Here is an 18,326-nt window from a genome sequence, read left to right on the forward strand (position 1 = left end):
TAAATCCCAGACAACCGATGATCAATTTTTCAAAACACATAAAATTCTCAAACTACTACAAATTTCACATATTGCCTAAGAAAGGAAAATTAAATGTGACACTTAGAATCAAGCAGAATACCTTAAGGGTACAAAAATAAACATATGCCTAATCACACATACTTATAATTCAGTTGGAAAAGACAAACAGATGAAGAAGTTTAAAACAGAACGAAATAGCAGTTAAATAACATCAAGTACTGTGAAAACAGTAAAAAAAAAAAAAAAACAAAAAAAACCACTTTTTTTTTTTTAACGTGTTTGAGCAAGTATTTACAGAAAAGGTAGCATTTGAGATACTTTAAAAGGAAAAGGGAGGAAAGTTTTTTTAGGCTCAACTAACGGCAATACAGAGATAAAAAGGAACTGAGAACTGGCTGTGTATTTTGTATTATATGAGGTATGAAAGATTTCATATGATTAGAATTTCAGTGTATGTGGACAGTAAAGAGAGACAGCCCAGAAAGACAGAATAGATCCTGAAGGGATTTAAAAAAATTATCCAGAAAATAGACTGAGGGTATTAAACTATGTTAGCTGTGTTAAAGTAAAAGTAAAAAAAAAAAAAAAAAGGCAAGGAAAAAAAAGATACTGTGGAATTTTAAGGAATGGGGATTACAGGCAGACAACATAGCAGGAAAATATCAGGAGTTAAAATTTAATAGATCTGGGCAAGAATCCCAAGTGTTATCACTTACAGTAAGAACAATAAGCCTTTTCTAAGTTGCAATTTACATATTTTTTAAATGGGGGATAATATGTCATTATTGTGGTAAAGCCTTAATATGATGGCAAATGTAAATTGTCCAATGTATCATCTTTCAATTAATGGGTAGTCAAACCTCAGAGGAGTCTCCTCATTATAAATGGTAGAAATGGGAAATGACAGGGTAGAAATGAAGCTATGTACTCTCAATGACTGGGATGATGATAAAGTCACTGACTCAAGAAGGAATATAAAAAGAATATAAAGCAGCAGTATATGTGAAGAAGAAAAAAACACACTTGGTTTTAGGCAGGCCGAATCTTCAGTGACAAAGGGGTACACCTCTACATGCAAAGATACCAGAAGGCACCAAGATGTGGGTCTTGAACTGAGAAGTCCAGTTATAATACAAATAAAAATTTAAGAATCTTAAATACAGGGCAGAGCAGAGAACAAGTGAGCCGAGAACAGGAGCTCATAAAGAGCAAGGATGAAAGAGAGTCAAGCATGCACAAGGGAAAGAGACTGAAATGAAAAGGTGGCCTGCAGTACAAAGTACTGGGTGAGACCGCTGGGGGTGGTGACTAAGGAGACCTCTGAAACTTTGAGGGTGTCTTGATGCCTTCTGGTATCTTTGCATGTAGACGTGTATCCCTCTGTCACTGAAGATTTGGCCTGCCTACAACCAAGTGTTTTTCTCTTCTCCACATATAAAAATTTCTGGCAAAATTTTGATCCACCAAACTACAAGCATGGAAGGGATAAATGGGTTTCAAAGAAATCAGAGAAAAGACTAGACTCTATTTCAACCCCACAGAAGCAGTAGTGGAGATCAGATAGATATTATCAATATTTCAAACAGCCATGTGAAAAATAAATATAGCCTCCACCATAGCTCCCTATTAGCTACCTCCACAGTATACGAAATTTTCAGTTTCTTTGATCCTGTAGTTAGTATAATCTGTATTTTAGAAGAATCACTGTTTAACAAATGTTGTGTGTTCAGTAGAGTCTTTAATATCACAAGATTCTGGGTAGAAAATAAAATATATAAGTAGCAAAAGGCTGGAAAATCACAGGACTCGAATTGGAGAACAAATGCAATTATGAATGATCCAGGAAGAAACTTTCAGAGGAAGTTTTCGTTGTCACTTTAGGTTTTTGTTTAGTTTGGGGTTTGGTTTGGTTTTTTGTTTTGTTTTCAGAAGTAAAAAAACTTCTTTTTCCAAAATCTGTCTTCCAAAAAGATGTTGGGTCAAGATTAAGAAAATGTAAAGAAATATCTAAAGTTCCAGAAAGAAAGGCAGTGAAGTTAACTGTCACCGAGAAAAAAAGAGATGAATCATGAGGGAAAAAAGACGAACCTTACAAATACGGTGGAGTCACACATAAGCTACATTCCGTGCCTACACGCAGTAGAGCTAGAACTATGTTACACATATGTGAAGAGATTCTGAAGCCTGACACACATGGCTTCAAATTTCTGCTTCTCCACTGACCATTGTTTAACCTTAACATTACTTAGCTTCTCTAAAAATATTTAACTTAACAATAACAACTGTCCAATAAGAGACCAAAAGAGACAAAATACATAAAGAGCTCAGTGCAGTGTCTGGCACAAGGTAACCATTTAAGAAACACAACTATAATTCTAAAATAAAATACAAATAAATATTTTTCTGACCTTAGGATTGGAAGACTTAAGCTTTGAAAGAAAGGAAACAAATGAAACAGGAAAGATGAATATATCTATAAAGATTTTTATATGTGAAAAATCTAAACTACCTGAAAGTAAACAAACATACAAAATTAAAAAGAATCCATATAGAACTGATTTATGTAAACTACTTTTCTTATAGAACAAAAAAAGATAAAGACTCCAATGGAAAAGAAAACTTCACTGACATACTCTTTGCTCTCTGAATAAACAGTACCAGGTACTCAATCTAGGAATCCACAAAGACAGTAATAGACACCACATGACTAATACTGTAAGGTACCACTGTCCCTCCAACATCAGACTAAGCTAATAAGGCATTCCTCATGTCCCTTAAAAGTGGAAAAAAAAAAGAAAAAGAACTATTTTAACTATTTGAAGCACAAAGTACTATTAGTATTTGAAGTATTAGATTCAGATAACATCAATTCAGTCTTTAACACACTGAATGCAAATCTATAACTGTGTGTTAGTTGCTCAGTCATGTCTGATTCTTCGCAACCCCATCGGGTGTTGCCCACCAGGCTCCTCCATCCATATGATTCTCCAAGCAAGAATACTGGAGTGGGTTGCCATTTCCTTCTCCAAAATCTATCACCAGCTTTTTAAATTAAAAATAAAGCATAACTCTAGCTAGCACATATTCTTATACTAACCTAATGATTTTTCAAGCTATGCTAAAAAGAGGTACCTCAAAACTACCACTGAGATAAGGGGGAAGGACAGCCGTGGGCAGATGGGGCAGTCAAGTGGCCGTGCCTCTGCATTATCCATGTGTCCCCTGAAACCAACATAAATTGGGACCCAATTTATTTTCAGGCTTTCTTTTTAAAACTGAAGACTAATTCTAACACTAACCACATCAAATCCTCTCCTGATCTCAAAAACAAAAATTCAGTAAACTATATTCTTATTCACAATTGACATATCCCAAACTTTCCACTGAAGATTTTAAGTATTTGATTATGTGGACCCCCCTGCCACTTCCCTATTTTTCCTTATATTTAGAAAAAACACTACCAAAGTATCAGTGACATGTGCAGTATTTTCAGGATAACTTTTATTTCTGTGCCCAAGGCAGTACAGACACTGATATGGTATTAACATTAAACAGACCAAAGTACTATGAAACCTCTTCATAATACAAAGCTGGTGACAGAAATAAAACCAAGTTGTTAACTTTGTAATACCCTTTCTGAGTGTGATGTGTATATGTGGAGTTACAGACTTTTGGCTAGCAATATATGAAAAACAATACACTTACTCAGGGAGTTTGGGATGAAAGATATTCTACTTCCAGCCAAACTGAAATTTTGATTAGTAGAGCTATCCATTTTATACAATTACCAACGTCTTTAAATGAGACTATAATCCAAATTAAAATGGAATATGATCCAAGCTATTCAGTGGGTACTTCAGATTCACTCATATGAGAACTAGCCTGTGAGTTATAAAAATTCATTTTCATTAGCACAGAAAATGCAAAGACTGAAATGCATCTATGACAACATACTGTTGAAGTTGGTTTCAGAGCCAACACTTGACAAGCTTGTGTAGACACAATTTTTAATCTAGTTAAAAATGTACAAAAAGACAACACATAGAGCTTTCTGTTATTCGGATTCCAAATAAATGAGATTTTCTGTAATCAGTTTTATAATATGACTTTTTAATGTAGTACCCTGAACAACTTTGTGTATTAAAAATAAACTGCATTGTTAACAAAATCCAACAGGAAAAACTAAATTTAATAAAAGAATAGGAACATAAAAGCAGAGAAAGTGCAAAAAAGCCACAAAACAAAATCATAGTTAATGGGCCACTAATTTTACTTCAGTCAAAAAAAAAAACCTAAGTATATCAGCTAAGCCATCCAATCTCATACCCACCACCCCACACAGACACAGAAAGCAGCCAAAATATTCACTTTCAAAAATGTCTAAAAAAAGTATTTTTACCTGTAAATTGTTTTCTGTGACTCTGTTCCACCAAACCATATTGATGGGTACTCCTGATTTACACCTGTCAGCAAGGCAGCCAATAGGGTTCTTTGCTTTTCGTGCCTTTGATCCCATCGGAACTAGCCTCTCCTCCAGCATCCCCAGGCGATACTTCCTTGGCTAGGAAAAAGAAGGAAAGAAACCAAGCCACTCCTAACAACCCCCACACTAATCTAAGCTAGTAACTAACACACAGAAGGTATCAGGAATGGTGGACTAGGAAACAAGTACAATTACTGAGACACTCCCTCTAACGTCCTTATAAGCCCCACCCACCATTCCCCATCCCCACCCCAGAACACACACATCTCCAAAAGAACCCACAGTCCTAACAACAATATTACAGAAAACAACAGATGTTTTAGTGAAATCCATTATAATCTGAGTTTATTAAGACTTTAATGAACAGAAATTAACTTATCAGCAAAGTAAATGCTTTCCAAATTTTTTCCACTGGCACTTACCTATGCTCAATGCAATATGAAGAAATGGCTTCAAGGGCACAAAATACAGTCAAAAAAGTTCTTCATGCTGTATCTTTTTCTACTCCCCATCTCACTACCTTATTTCCTACTGAGAATCACTCACTTAAAAGAAGCAGCCAATTTCTAAGGAATGGACTTTTTGGGTTTTTTTTAATTTTTAAAAATAAAACTAGGGCAGAGTACCAATTGATCTGTTATAAGGCGTTCTTCAACTTGTACTCAATGAAAAGAAATAATCTCAGACCTTAAAAAAATACACAAATTTCAGTGGTCTTATAAATCTCAGTAATTTGAACAGATTGATACTAAATAAACCATCTAATAAGGGCAAGAGTCATTGGATAATATTATAATAAAGGTAGTAAATAATTTTAATAGTGGTTGGCAGGGTTTTTTATATAGTTAATAACAGTTTCCACCATCTTCCCTCTTTTAATTATAGCAGATCTATACTAAATTGCATCTTAAAGAGAAACTGCCATTTTTTTTCCTTTAAGGAAAAAAACATATATTCTTGGGAAGGTATCTAATTTAAAACTTAAAATCTGTCTTTACTCATTGTTCTGTCTCAAGACTGCAGAAGTAAATAGTTAAAATTAATTTTCTTCAAAAATTAAACTTAGAAAAGCAACTACACTACCCATCTACCCAATAATTACAGCAGTGGGTAAAGTTTCATGAAGCCACAGTACTTCCACCTCTGTGCAATCTTGAGCCAATTCAATTACTCTCTGTGTTGACATCACAGACAACTTTTGTGAATGAGAATAGAAATATACTCTTCAGAACCAAATTACAAATGAAAGAATTTTAAAGCAAGTTACTTCTAATAACATCGCTCAAAACAAATAAGGCTTTGACATACAGCAAAAATAATACAGCCTTAATTAAGCCTTCTAAATTAAGCCACTAATTTAAAATTTGTATTTTAGAAATTGGGCTAAAAAGTACCTGATCAAAAAAGTTCAACATATCAAAGAATATTTATTTAAACAAAATCACAACCTGTCAAGCAGGATCTATATAAGGACACCCAAATTCCAGTCACACATTTGAAAGCAAGAGAATTATTGCTTTATATGTTCTTTTGTTATTTAGATCCTTCATAAATCCAGACTTGTTTTTGATCCAGTTACTACTTTAGTGAAATTTATTCTTACGGTAGTTCATTAAGCAATACAGAAAAAAGGTTTAAATGAATCCGATGTATGATTCTCCCTCCCCAACAGCTCTCATATGTTTATTTTTCCAAAGAGGAATTCATTATTCCTCTCCCTCCATCCCATCACGCCCAAAACTTTTAATTAGCCCAAGGCCTTTTCTCTTAGGTAGAAGAAATCACCAAACTTGTGTCATTACAGATTTAAGTTCTTCCATAAATAGCCAGGGATTAAAGGGCTTCCCTGGTGGCTCAGAGGTTAAAGCAGTCTGCCCGCAATGCGGGAAACCAGGGTTCAATCCCTGGGTCCGGAAGATCCCCTGGAGAAGGAAATGGCAACCCACTCCAGTATTCTTGCCTGGAGAATCCCGTGGACGGAGGAGCCTGGTAGGCTACGGTCCATGGGGTCACAAAGAGACGGACATGACTGAGTGACTTCACATACAAAGTCTAATTCAAAAGTAAACTTTCCATGTGATACTGAATGAAAAGATCTAGGGTACTGATACCATTTAAATACCATTATAAGCAACAAAAGACAAAAGACACCTGAAAGAGATGGCAGCAATACAAAGCACAAAGTCAAGAAACACAATACAAAAGCAGTAACATTACAGACAGAAGTCCCATCACAGATAACATAAATTATGGTAAAGTCCCATCTATTTCCAAAGTATCTGAACTATTACTTATCCCTTGAAGGAAAATGTATTTTCAACAAAGCATGTTGAGAGCCTACTTTGTATCAAGAACTATTCCAAGTACGTGGAATACAAGGATGACTACAACACACACCGTTCCCTCCAAAAGAGGACATAACCTAGTAGGTAACAAAGTTGTGCAAACTGAACACTCACTGTGATATTAAAAATGCACATGTAATCAAGGTACCAAAAGAAGAGAGACAAAGAAGCCGTCACAGAGAGGATGAATGCCTGAGCAGTGTTGGAGGAGGAGTGTGTCTAGATAGGAAAAACAAAACAAAACAAAACAGAGTGAGCTAGGGAAAAAGATGTATTATAGGCTGGGAAAAATGCACTTGAGGAAGCATATAGGAACTGTGTTGTTAATTAAGAGAAAACTACAAGTTTTCAATCTATCATTAATAAAGGGCCAACCATGAGAGCAAAAGATGAGGCTTGAAAGCAATTTTTAAAACAATTATGAATTGTTTTGTATCACTTGCCAAGGAGTTTGGACTTCATTCCATGGGGGAACTCTTGAAAGCTTGTGAATGAGAATTAAAAAGGCACAGACAAATTCATGGACTCCGGCTATAATCCAGGTTAGGGTTTCCCAAACTCAGCAATACAGACTTTGGGTAATTTTCTGCTGGGGAGGGCTGTCCTGGACCACTGTAGGCCTTTTACCAGCATCTACCCTAGTCGTGACCAAAAATATCTCAGATGTTCCATAGGAGCAGGGGGACAAAACTGTCCACATCTGAGGACCACTGATGTAGGACCACGGGAGCTAAAGGAAACTGCAATGGAAACAGAGGTGAAGGGTTGGCTGGGGAAAGGGCTGCTAGCTTAAAAGCAACTATAGGGATTAAATGAAAGTTAAGGGGCTACGGGAAATAGAAAAGACTAATGGAAGATGAGGAAATAAAGGCCAAACACAATTTTATGGGAAACATTATTTTGCCCCTTAAGTGTCCTACAAGATCCAAACCCCTCCCCCAGAGCAAACAGAAGCACAACTCCCCTTCTCTTTCCCTTAGGTTCCAGTAATCCTTTCCCAAACCAATCTTGAGAACGTGATGGTCAAATAAAAAGGTATGCTTCCTGGTTGATCTCCACTCTTGACAGCCTCCTGCCAGTCCAGTCTGCTAGTTACTATGAAAGGGAAGCACTCTGAAATGTCATGTGCTATTGTTAAGTAAGTAGCTTTGCTGCTTTACCTCCTAGTAGGTCAACATTTGGAGAAGGGAAAGGCTACCCACTCCAGTATTCTTGCCTGGAGAATCCCCATGTACAAAAGCGCTTGGCGGACTTCAGTCCACGGGGTAGCAAAGAGTCGGACATGACTGAGCCACTAAGCACAGGTCAACATTTAAACATCAAAATTCCCAATCTCTTTTTGTTCCTACGATAAAATATCCTGTAGAACATACACCTTGTCTCTTTCTCTAATACATACAATTTTTACTTTTAAGTCTCAAGATTCACTACAAGTGACTGATTTTTGTCATTCTTCACAAAATCTGAATAAACAGCACAATAAGATAGTTGAAAATAGTTTTACCCTATTTTATTGGGCACTTAAAAAATAACTTAGGGCTTGAACAAAAGTTTTCAAGAAGAAAAAGTTGGAGAATGTTTCAAGAAGAAAAAGTTGGAGACTAGCACTCCTCAACTGTCATGAACACACAGAACATTCTGAAAGTGAAAGTTGCTCAGTCATGTCCTACTTTTTGTGATCCCTTGGACTATACGTTTCATGGAATTCTCCAGGCCAGAATGGACTGGGTAGCCATTCCCTTCTCCAGGGGATCTTCCCAACCCAGGGGTGGAACCCAAGACTCCTGCATTGCAGGTGGATTCTTTACCAGCTGAGCCACCAGGGAAGGAATATTCTGGGGATCTTGTTAGAATGAAGATTCTAACTCAGAAGGCCTGGAATGAAGCATGAGACTCCGCATTTCTAAAAAGCTCCTGGGACTCCTAGTACTGCTACTAGTGTGGTGACCACCCTTCCAATAATAAAGTTCTGGAGAATGTCAGGGAAAGATTTGGATAAGTAACAGCTCATAGTAAAAAAGAAATCCAGGTCCCCCCACCCCACCCAAAAAACGATAGGAGTTCAAGTAGTTAATTAACATCCCAACTCCTACCTTGTCCTAAATACTCAGAGCCTTCAAGGCCATTACTGATAACCCACAAAGCCCTGGCCCTTCAAAACTTCTGGTCCTGGTCCAGTGGTTTAGGACTAAAGGAAGTCCACTCTTATTCTTAATAAAAAAGTCTCCAGACTACATCAAAAGAAACAAAAATAAAAGCTAATTTTTAGAACTATTTCAAAAACTTAAATGCACACGCACTTTTTTTTAGTTCATTCACTTAACATTGCAGCATAAATATTTTTGCCCTCCCTAGAAACACAATGATAAGATCTATTCTCCCCCCCTAAAAATTTTACAGTCTAGCAAAAGAAAAATCTATAAATACCACTGCTTGTATAGAAAATGTGTTTACAGACCAATTTTCAGAGCACAATTCTTTAGGTAAAACTGCAAGACAGCATCATCTCTATGACACTTTACAGGTCTTATTATTATATATCATAATCTATATCATGTATCACCATCTAATTGCTAGAGAAACAAATTAAATAATAATAAACTAGAGAAATCAATGCTATCCTAGGACAAAGTTTCCAACACTCTGAATTTTAAGAATCTCAAAAACAGAATAACTGTGCTTTCACTATTTATACTCGGAAATAATGAAGGATGATTTACCTAAAGTTATGATGAATGACCCTTTTCAACAATTTACATTTTATTACTCAGAACATGTTTACATACTTGGAAAACAGTAGTACACATGTATGAAATATTATCTCCCTTCAGACAATATTTAATGAACTATTAGCTCATTGACTTTTGCATGCAGTAACAACTCAGCAACCTACCTTGTGCCACTCCTAAGAGTCTGAGGTCCACTAACAAAAACCTCTGGTCTAGAATTTACTGTGCCTTTACTTGAAAACCAACTTTCATTTCTCTTTTAAAACCTCTTCTCTATTCCCTGGGATCCAACCAGGCAGGATGGCTAAGGAAGGAGCCGTAGCTGTCTGCATGCAGGTTCGACTGCTCAATAGCAGAGAAGCAGCGCTTGGAAAAGATACTCAAGTTTACTGGAAAACTGACAATAATACAATTTATCAAGTTGATGGGAGTAAATCCTTTAATTTTGATTGTCTTTCATAGTAATGGAACAACTAAAAATGTGTATGAAGAAAATTGTGCTGTTAATCATAGATTCTGCCATCCAAGGCTAAAATGGTACTATATTTGCCTATGGGCAGACTGCTTCAGGAAAAACATATACTACGATGGGTTCACAAGAGTATTTGGGAGTAACACTCAGGGCAATTCATGACACTTTCCAGAAAATTAAGAAGTTTCCTGTAGGGAATTTCTCTTATGTGTCTCACATGGAGATATACAATGAAATCATTACAGACTTACATTGTGATACTCAAAAAATGAAGCCTTTAATAATTCGGGAAGACTTCAACAGGAATGTGGATGTGGATGACCTCATAGAAGTTGTTTATACATTAGAAATGGCTTTGAAGTGGATCACAAAAGGAGAAAAGAACAGGCATTATGGAATTACAAAACTGAATCAAAGAAGTAGTCTGTTCTCACACCATTTTTAGAATGATTTTGGAAAGCAGAGAGAAAGGTGAACCTTCTAATTTTGAAGGATCTGTCAAAGTGTCCCATTTGAATTTGGTTGATCTTGCAGGCACTGAAAGGGCTGCTCAAACAGTGCTGAAGGTCTGTGACTCAAAGAACGCTATAATATAAATCAAAGCTTATTTATTTGGGGACAAGTGATCAAGAAACTTAGCGATGGACAAGTTGATGGTTTCATAAATTATCGAGACAGCAAATTAACATGAATTCTCCAGAATTCCTTGGGAGGAAATGCAAAAACACATATTATCTGCACGATTACGCTTGTGTCTTTTGATGAAACCCTTATTACTCTCCAGTTTGCCAGCACTGCCAAATATATAAAGAATACTCCTTATGTTAACAAGGTATCAAGTGATGAAGCTCTCTTGAAAAGATATAGAAAAGAAATAATGGATCTTAAAAAGCAAATTAGAGGAGGTTTCTTTAGAGACTTGAGCCCAGGCAAAGGAAAAAGACCAACTGGCCCAACTCTTGGAAGAAGACAACCTACTTCAAAAAGTCCACATTGAGAAAATTCAAAACCTAACAAGGATGCTGGTGACCTCTTCTTCCTTAGTATCACAAGAATTAAAGGCTAAAAAAACCCAAAAAGTCCCTTGGTGCATTGGGAAAGTTAACAAAATGAAGGACTCAAACTACATAAATAAATTTAATATGCCAATGAACATGACAACAAAAACACAAAAGGCTGCTGTAAGTTTAGAAGAAACTGATGAATCTCTCTGTTCAGTCTGATATTTTCAGTAACACTCTTGATACATTAACTGAGATAGAATGGAATCCAGCAACAAAGCTACTAAGTCAAGAAAACTTAGAAAGTAAATTCACTTCGTGCTAACTACGATGACCTGGTATTAGACTATGAACAATTAAGAAGAGAAAATGAAGAAATGGAATTGAAATTAAGAGAAAAGAATGATTTGGATGAATTTGAAGCTCTAGAAAGAAAAGCAGAGAAAGATCAAGAGAACGAACTAAGTTCAAAAGTAGAGCTGCTTAAAGGAAGACCAGATTAAGATGCTACAGGAATATACAGACTCTCAGAAGTCAGAACCGTATGAAAATGGACTTGTCATACTCATTGGAAAACACTGAAGATCTACAACAATGAAACAAATGAAACACACTCTGCTTGATGTCAAAACTCTTGATGCCAAGAGAATCAGCATTCCTTAGAAGTGAAAATCTAAAGCTGAAAGAGAAAATATAAGAATTTGTAAGTACATGCAAGCAGATGGAAAATCATATGCAGTTGTATCAAAGTCAGCTGGAGGTGAAAAAGAAAATCCAAGTTGATCTGGAGAATGAATTACAATCTTCTCTTAGTGAAATAACAAAACTCACCTCCCTTATAGATGGTTTCAGTGAAATAACAAAACTCACCTCCCTTATCGATGGCAAAATTCAAAAGATTTGCTCTCTAATATAGAATTGGAAAGAAAAATAACCAATCTGCAGAAAAAACTGAATAAAGCAGTTGAAGAAAATGAAGCTTTGCATAATGAAGTTAATTTGCTGTCAGAACTGAAATCCTGACCTTCAGAAATAGAAATGCTAAGGAAAAAGATACATGATAAATCTGAAGAGCTCTATACAGTAACATTAGAAAAAGACAAATTGTCTTCTGAAGTAGTTGATAAGGAAAGTAGAATTCAAGGTTTACTTGAAGAAATTGGGAACACTAAAAATGACCTACTAACTTCCCAGTTGAGTTGCGAAAGCACTGTTCAGGAATTCCAAGATGTTAAAAATCATCCTATTGAATCTGAGCAAAAGTATAATAAGAAGGTCCTTGAAGAGAATACAAAACTGAATCAAGAAATAGGAAATCTCTCTAAAGAAGCTCAAGAACTTGGTTTAGATTTGGAGGCTTTGAAGACAGAGCTCTCTCACAGAATCCAAGAACTTCAGCAAAAAACAACTGAGAATCAAGAAAGATTAAAGGAAGTGGAAGAGCTGAAGGAACAATTAGAAAGTAGAGATTCTAGGCTGCACACTGTAGAAAAGGAAAAAACACTGATTACTGAGAAACTTCAACAAACCTTAGAAGTAAAAACCTTAACCCAAGAAAAAGATGATCAAAAATAACTCAAAGAGAGCCTACAAATTGAGAGGGACCAACTCAAAACTGACATTCAGGGTATTATAAACATGAATATAGACATCCAGGAACAACTACGAAATGCTCCTGAGTCTTAGAAACACCACCAAGAAACAATTAACATGCTAAAAATGAAAATTTCTGAGGAAACTTGCAAGAATTTGCATATAGAGGAAAACTTAGGAGAAACTAGGAATGAATTTCAGGAAAAGATGGTTGGCATAGATAAAAGCCAAAATTTGGAAACCAAAAAAACCCAAGCTCTGATTATAGATGCTGAGGATAATGAGCTAACTGAGCAACAGAGAACGATGAACTGCAACAAATGTTAGAGTATTACAGCAGAAAAGGAAAAACTGAAGACTTGACCTAAGAGAAAATGTTGAAATGACCATTGAAAACCAGGAAGAATTAAGAATTCTTGGAAACGAACTTAAAAAACAACAGGATATTGTTGCACAAGAAAAGAACCATACCATTAAGAAAGAAGAGCTTTCTAGGACCTGTGAAAAACTAGCAGAAGTTCAAGAAAAGCTAAAGGAAAAGATCCAAGCATCTCAAGACAAACAAGAACAGTCCTTCAATATGAAAGAAAAAGACAGTGAGACTAAGAAAATAATGAATGAGATGGAGCAATTGAAGGAGTAATTCAAAGTCAAAGACTCAACACTACTAAAGCTAGAAATGGAAAAGCTCGAACTGTCTGAAAGACTTCAAGAAAGTCATGATCAAGTGAAAACTGTGGCTAAGGAGAGAGCTGACCTGCAGAGGCTACAAGAGTTTCTTCAATCTGAAAAGAACCAACTCCAAGAGAAATTGCAGCTAATAATTAGAAACTGAGTTGCTCACTGTCACCTGAAAGAACAAGAGGAAATTATTGGTAAACTGAGAGTGGATCTATCAGAAAGAGAAACTAAAAAATCACGCATTCAACAGGAATTAGAAACAGCAAATGAATTACAGAAAAAGATGCAAGAGCTTTATGAGAAACAGTTTATTACCATCAAAGCAATCAGTGAGATTCTGGAAAAAAGGAGTGAACTGGAACAGTTAAAGGAACAGCTCAAAGCCAAAGATTCATCACTACAAAGAATAGAAAGCAACAGGCTCAAGTTGACTGAAAAACTTCAGGCAAGTCAAGAAGAATTAAAAACCGTAATTAAGGAAAGAGATGGACTGGAAAGGGTACAGGAGGCCCTTCAAAAGTAAAGACACCAACTCAAAGAAAACACTAAAGAAACTGTAGCTGAAGAACTGAAAATCAAAGCAGAAAGCTACTTACATGCTTCTGAAGGAGTACCAAGAAACCATTAATGCAAGGAATAGTTCAGAGAAGACAGATCAAGGAACAAATATCCAGAGAGTCTTAGGGAATTCAGATGCTGACTTACAGGCAAAGATTCAAGAATTTCGGGAAGAAGAACATCAATGTCTTGAGATGAAAGATGTCAGTGAGATTTGGGAAAAAATATGTGAAATGGAAAACTGGAAGCCACTTGAGGCCCAAAAGTCAACTCTAGAAAATACAGAATGGGAAAACATAAAGTTAACTCAGAGACTCCATGAAAATCTTACAGAAATAAGATCTGTTACAAAAGAAAGAGATGACCTTAGGAATACGGAGGAGACTCTCAAAGTAGAGATAGACCAGCTCAAGGAAAACCTAAGAGAAACAAGTAGAGACCTGGAAAAATGAGAGGAGCTAAGAATTGCCCAAATGAATATAAACGAGCACCAAGAAACTATAGATAAACTCAGAGGAATTGTTTCAGAGAAGATAGATGATATATCAAATATCCAAATGAAATGAGAAAACATAAATACTGCCTTAAAAGCACAGATCCAAGAACTTTAGGAGAAAAAACATCAACTTCTTAAGGTAAAAAATGATCTCAGGGAAAATATGTATCAAACAGAGCAACTGAAGAAGCAATTAGAGACCCAGAATTCAGTCCTGGAAAGCACAGAAATAGAAAACTTAAAGTTGATTCAGAAACTTGATGAAAATGTTGGAGAAATAAAATCTGTTACTAAGGAAAGAGATGACCTAAGAAGAATGGAGGGAACCCTCAAAATGGAGTGAGATCAACTCAGGGAAAGCCTCAGAGAAACAAAAGCTAAAGACCCAGAAAAACAAGAGGAACTAAGAACAGCTCAGGTGCATCTGAAGGAGCACCAGGAAATTACTGATAAACTCAATGGGATAGTCTCTGAGAAGACAGAAGAAATATCAAATATACAAGTGGATTTAGAAAACTCAAATGCTAAATTACAAGAAAAGGTCCAAGAACTGAAAGCAAATGAACAGCGACTTTTTAAGTTAAAAGAAGAAATTAGTGAAACACAGAAAAAAATGTGTGACACCAAGCAACTGAAGAAAGAATTTAAGGTCCAGAGCTTAACCATGAATAAAATAGAAATGGAGAACTTAAATTTGGCTCAGAAGCTTCATGAAAACCTTGAAGAAATGAAATCTGTAATGAAAGAAAGAGAGAACCTCTATATGCAGGTCAGGAAGCAACAGTTAGAACTGGACATGGAACAACAGACTGGTTCCAAATAGGAAAAGGAGTTTGTCAAGGCTGTATACGGTCATCCTGCTTATTTAACTTATATGCAGAGTACATCATGAGAAACGCTGGGCTGGAAGAAGCACAAGCTGGAATCAAGATTTCCAGGAGAAATATCAATAACCTCAGATATGCAGATGATACCACCCTTATGGCAGAAAGTGAAGAGGAACTAAAAACCCTCTTGATGAAAATGAAAGAGGAGAGTGAAAAAGTTGACTTAAAGCTCAACATTTAGAAGACGAAGATCATGGCATCTGGTCCCATCACTTCATGGGAAATAGATGGGGAAACAGTGGAAACAGTGTCAGACTTTATTTTTGGGGGCTCCAAAATCACTGCAGATGGTGATGCAGCCATGAAATTAAAAGACACTTACTCCTTGGAAGGAAAGTTATGACCAACCTAGATAGCATATTAAAAAGCAGAGATTATTACTTTGCCAACAAAGGTCCGTCTAGTCCAGGCTATGGTTTTTCCAGTGGTCATGTATGGATGTGAGAGTTGGACTGTGAAGAAAGCTGAGCACCAAAGAATTGATGCTTTTGAACTGTGGTGTTGGAGAAGACTCTTGAGAGTCTCTTGGACTGCAAGGAGATCCAACCAGTCCATTCTGAAGGAGATAAGCCCTGGGTGTTCTTTGGAAGGAATGATGCTAAAGCTGAAACTCCAATACTTTAGCCACCTCATGCAAAGAGTTGACTCATTGGAAAAGACCCTGATGCTTCGAGGGATTGGGGGCAGGAGGAGAAGGGGATAACAGAGGATGAGATGGCTGGATGGCATCACAGACTTGATAGACGTGAGTTTGAGTGAACTCCGGGAGTTGGTGATGGACAGGGAGGCCTGGTGTGCTGCGATTCATGGGGTTGCAAAGACTGAGCGACTGAACTGAACTGAACTGAAGGAGAGTGGAAGAGACTCTCAAACTGGAGAGACCTACTCAAGGCAGACTTGCAAGGAACCATAGTTAGAGAACTGGAAACACACACAACTAAAAATTGTTCATATGCATTTGAAAGAACACCAAGAAATTATTGATAAATTCAGAGAGAGTTTCAGAAAAATATCTCAGATTTCAAATATGCAAAAGGATTTAAATAAATCAAAAGATGAATTACAGAAAAAGGATCAACAGAACCACAAAGAGGTAAAATATGAAAAAAATATGTGATGGAAACCAACACCTTACAGGAAACCTAAGAGAAAAGTGCTTTAGGACAAAAGAGCTTCTGAAGAGATACTCAGAGATGAATAATCACTATGAATGTTTAAATAGATTGTCTCTTGACTTATAAGAATGAAATTGAAACCCAAAAAGAGCTTTCAATTAGAGTAAAAGCAAACTTCTCACATCCATATCCACAAACCCAACAAATCCAGAAACTTCTTACTGTAAACCAGAGGTGTTCCATGGAATTTCATACAGTCGTGATGAAGCTTCAGTATGTGCTAAGCTATATTGCAAGGACAAGGGAAGAAAAACATGAATCCATCAATAAATTTGAAATGGCTTTTATTGATGAAATGGAAAAGTAAAATGAACTGCTAATGGAAATATAGCGCCTTCAACAAGATTATGGCATTATCACCCGGAGAATCAAGGGACCTCAAATTGAGCCAGACCATGGATCTACATATCGAAGAAATTCTCAAGGATTTCTCAGAAAGTGATTTCCATAGCATAAAGACTGAATTTCAGCAAGTACTAAGTAACAGAAAAGAAATGACTCAGTTTTTGGAAGAGTCGCTGAAATGCTCATTTTGATATAGAAAAGTTTAAAAATGTCATCCAGAAAGAAAATGATAGTATTTGCCAAGTGAATAACGTCTATCATAACAAAATAACTGCTATAATGAATGAATTAACAGAGTCTGAAGAAAGAAATGCTACCATAGCCAAAGAATGGGAGCATGATCTGAAATCAATGAAAGAGAACAATGAAAAACTATTTAAAAGCTACTAAACTTTAAAGCTCTCCCTGACCTCTGGTGCCCCTGTTAATCCTACACAAGACAGGCAACCTCAAGTCACATCAAGAGCTACACAGCAAGCCACAAGGAAGATTCAAGAGCTGGAAACATCACTCCAGGAAGCTAAAGAAAGTACTCTGCATATGGAGGGCAAGATTATGATGATGCAGAAAGAACTCGAGATGACTGATGACATAATAGCAAAACTTCAACGGCAAGTTAATGAATCAAATGAATGCCTTGGAAAAAACAAAAGATCCAAGTACTTCAGGACAAAGCTGCTTTTTAAGAGCTAAGCCTTATAAAGAAGAAACTGAAGATCTCAAAACGAAGCTGGTGAAAATAAGACCTGGAGAAGATGAAAAATGTCAAGGAGTTTGAAAAGGAAATTGCTTCAACAAAAGCCACTGTAAAATATCAAAGAGAACTTATAAGGCTATGGAGAGAAAATCTTAGAAGACATCAACAGGCCCAAGGTACCTCAATGGAATCAGAACATATTGATACTCAGCCTTCAAATAAACCCTTAACCTGTGGAGGTGGCAGTGGCATTGTACAAAGCACTAAAGCTCTTATTCTGAAAAGTGAATACATACAGCTAGAAAAGGAAGTTTCTAAGTTAAAGCAGCAAAATGAACAGCTAGTAAAGCAAAAGAATGAACTGTTAAGTGAGGTCAAGACATGGAAGGAGAGCAGTTAAGAGAGAGGTTCACAAAGAAGTAACTTGATCCAAAGTCTCCTAAAGTGACTGGGACACTCTCTAAAAAGAGACACTGTATATTTCTCAATGCAAGGAACCAAATGTCCAAGATCCTGTACCAAAGGAGTCACCGAAATCTTGGTTTTTTCATTACTGATCAAAGTCTTTGCCTGGAGAAGGAAATGGCAACACACTCCAGTATTCTTGCCTGGAGAATCCCATGGACAGAGGAGCCTGGTGGGCTACAGTCCTTGGGGTCGCAAAGAGTCGGACATGACTAAGCAACATGGCAGTCTTTGCCAGTACCTCCTCCAGTTCGCTATTTTGGTAACTCAGGTTTAGGCCTTTGTACAGAAGAACAAATTTCTGAAGCGGAGACCATGGATGCCCAGCCAGGTCCTTGGCACATGTCAGGAAAAGATGTGCCTGAGTGCAGGACTCAG

The 18,326-nt window shown here is 36.6% G+C and overlaps 1 protein-coding gene and 1 pseudogene across 10 annotated transcripts in view; one reads left to right on the top strand and one right to left on the bottom strand.

Annotated features, from left to right (window-relative positions):
- Window positions 1-18,326, bottom strand: part of PAN3 (poly(A) specific ribonuclease subunit PAN3) — a 123,448-nt gene that overhangs the window by 74,116 nt on the left and 31,006 nt on the right. For 7 of the 10 annotated variants that reach the window (XR_003037532.2, XR_003037531.2, XM_025000068.2 and 4 more), the window contains exon 5: window positions 4,421-4,582. The exons of the other annotated variants lie outside the window; for them this stretch is intronic. Coding sequence is in view for 5 of the 7 variants with exons in the window: in XM_025000068.2 (XP_024855836.1) it covers window positions 4,421-4,582 (162 nt within the window). In the remaining 2 variants the exon portion in view is untranslated. The remainder of the gene's footprint in view (window positions 1-4,420; window positions 4,583-18,326) is intronic. 10 annotated transcript variants of the gene reach the window in all.
- LOC790037 (centromere-associated protein E-like) lies at window positions 9,813-12,067 on the top strand (annotated as a pseudogene).

The sequence above is a fragment of the Bos taurus genome, chromosome 12, assembly GCF_002263795.3.
Source record: "Bos taurus isolate L1 Dominette 01449 registration number 42190680 breed Hereford chromosome 12, ARS-UCD2.0, whole genome shotgun sequence".
Classification (NCBI taxonomy): Eukaryota; Metazoa; Chordata; class Mammalia; order Artiodactyla; family Bovidae; genus Bos; species Bos taurus.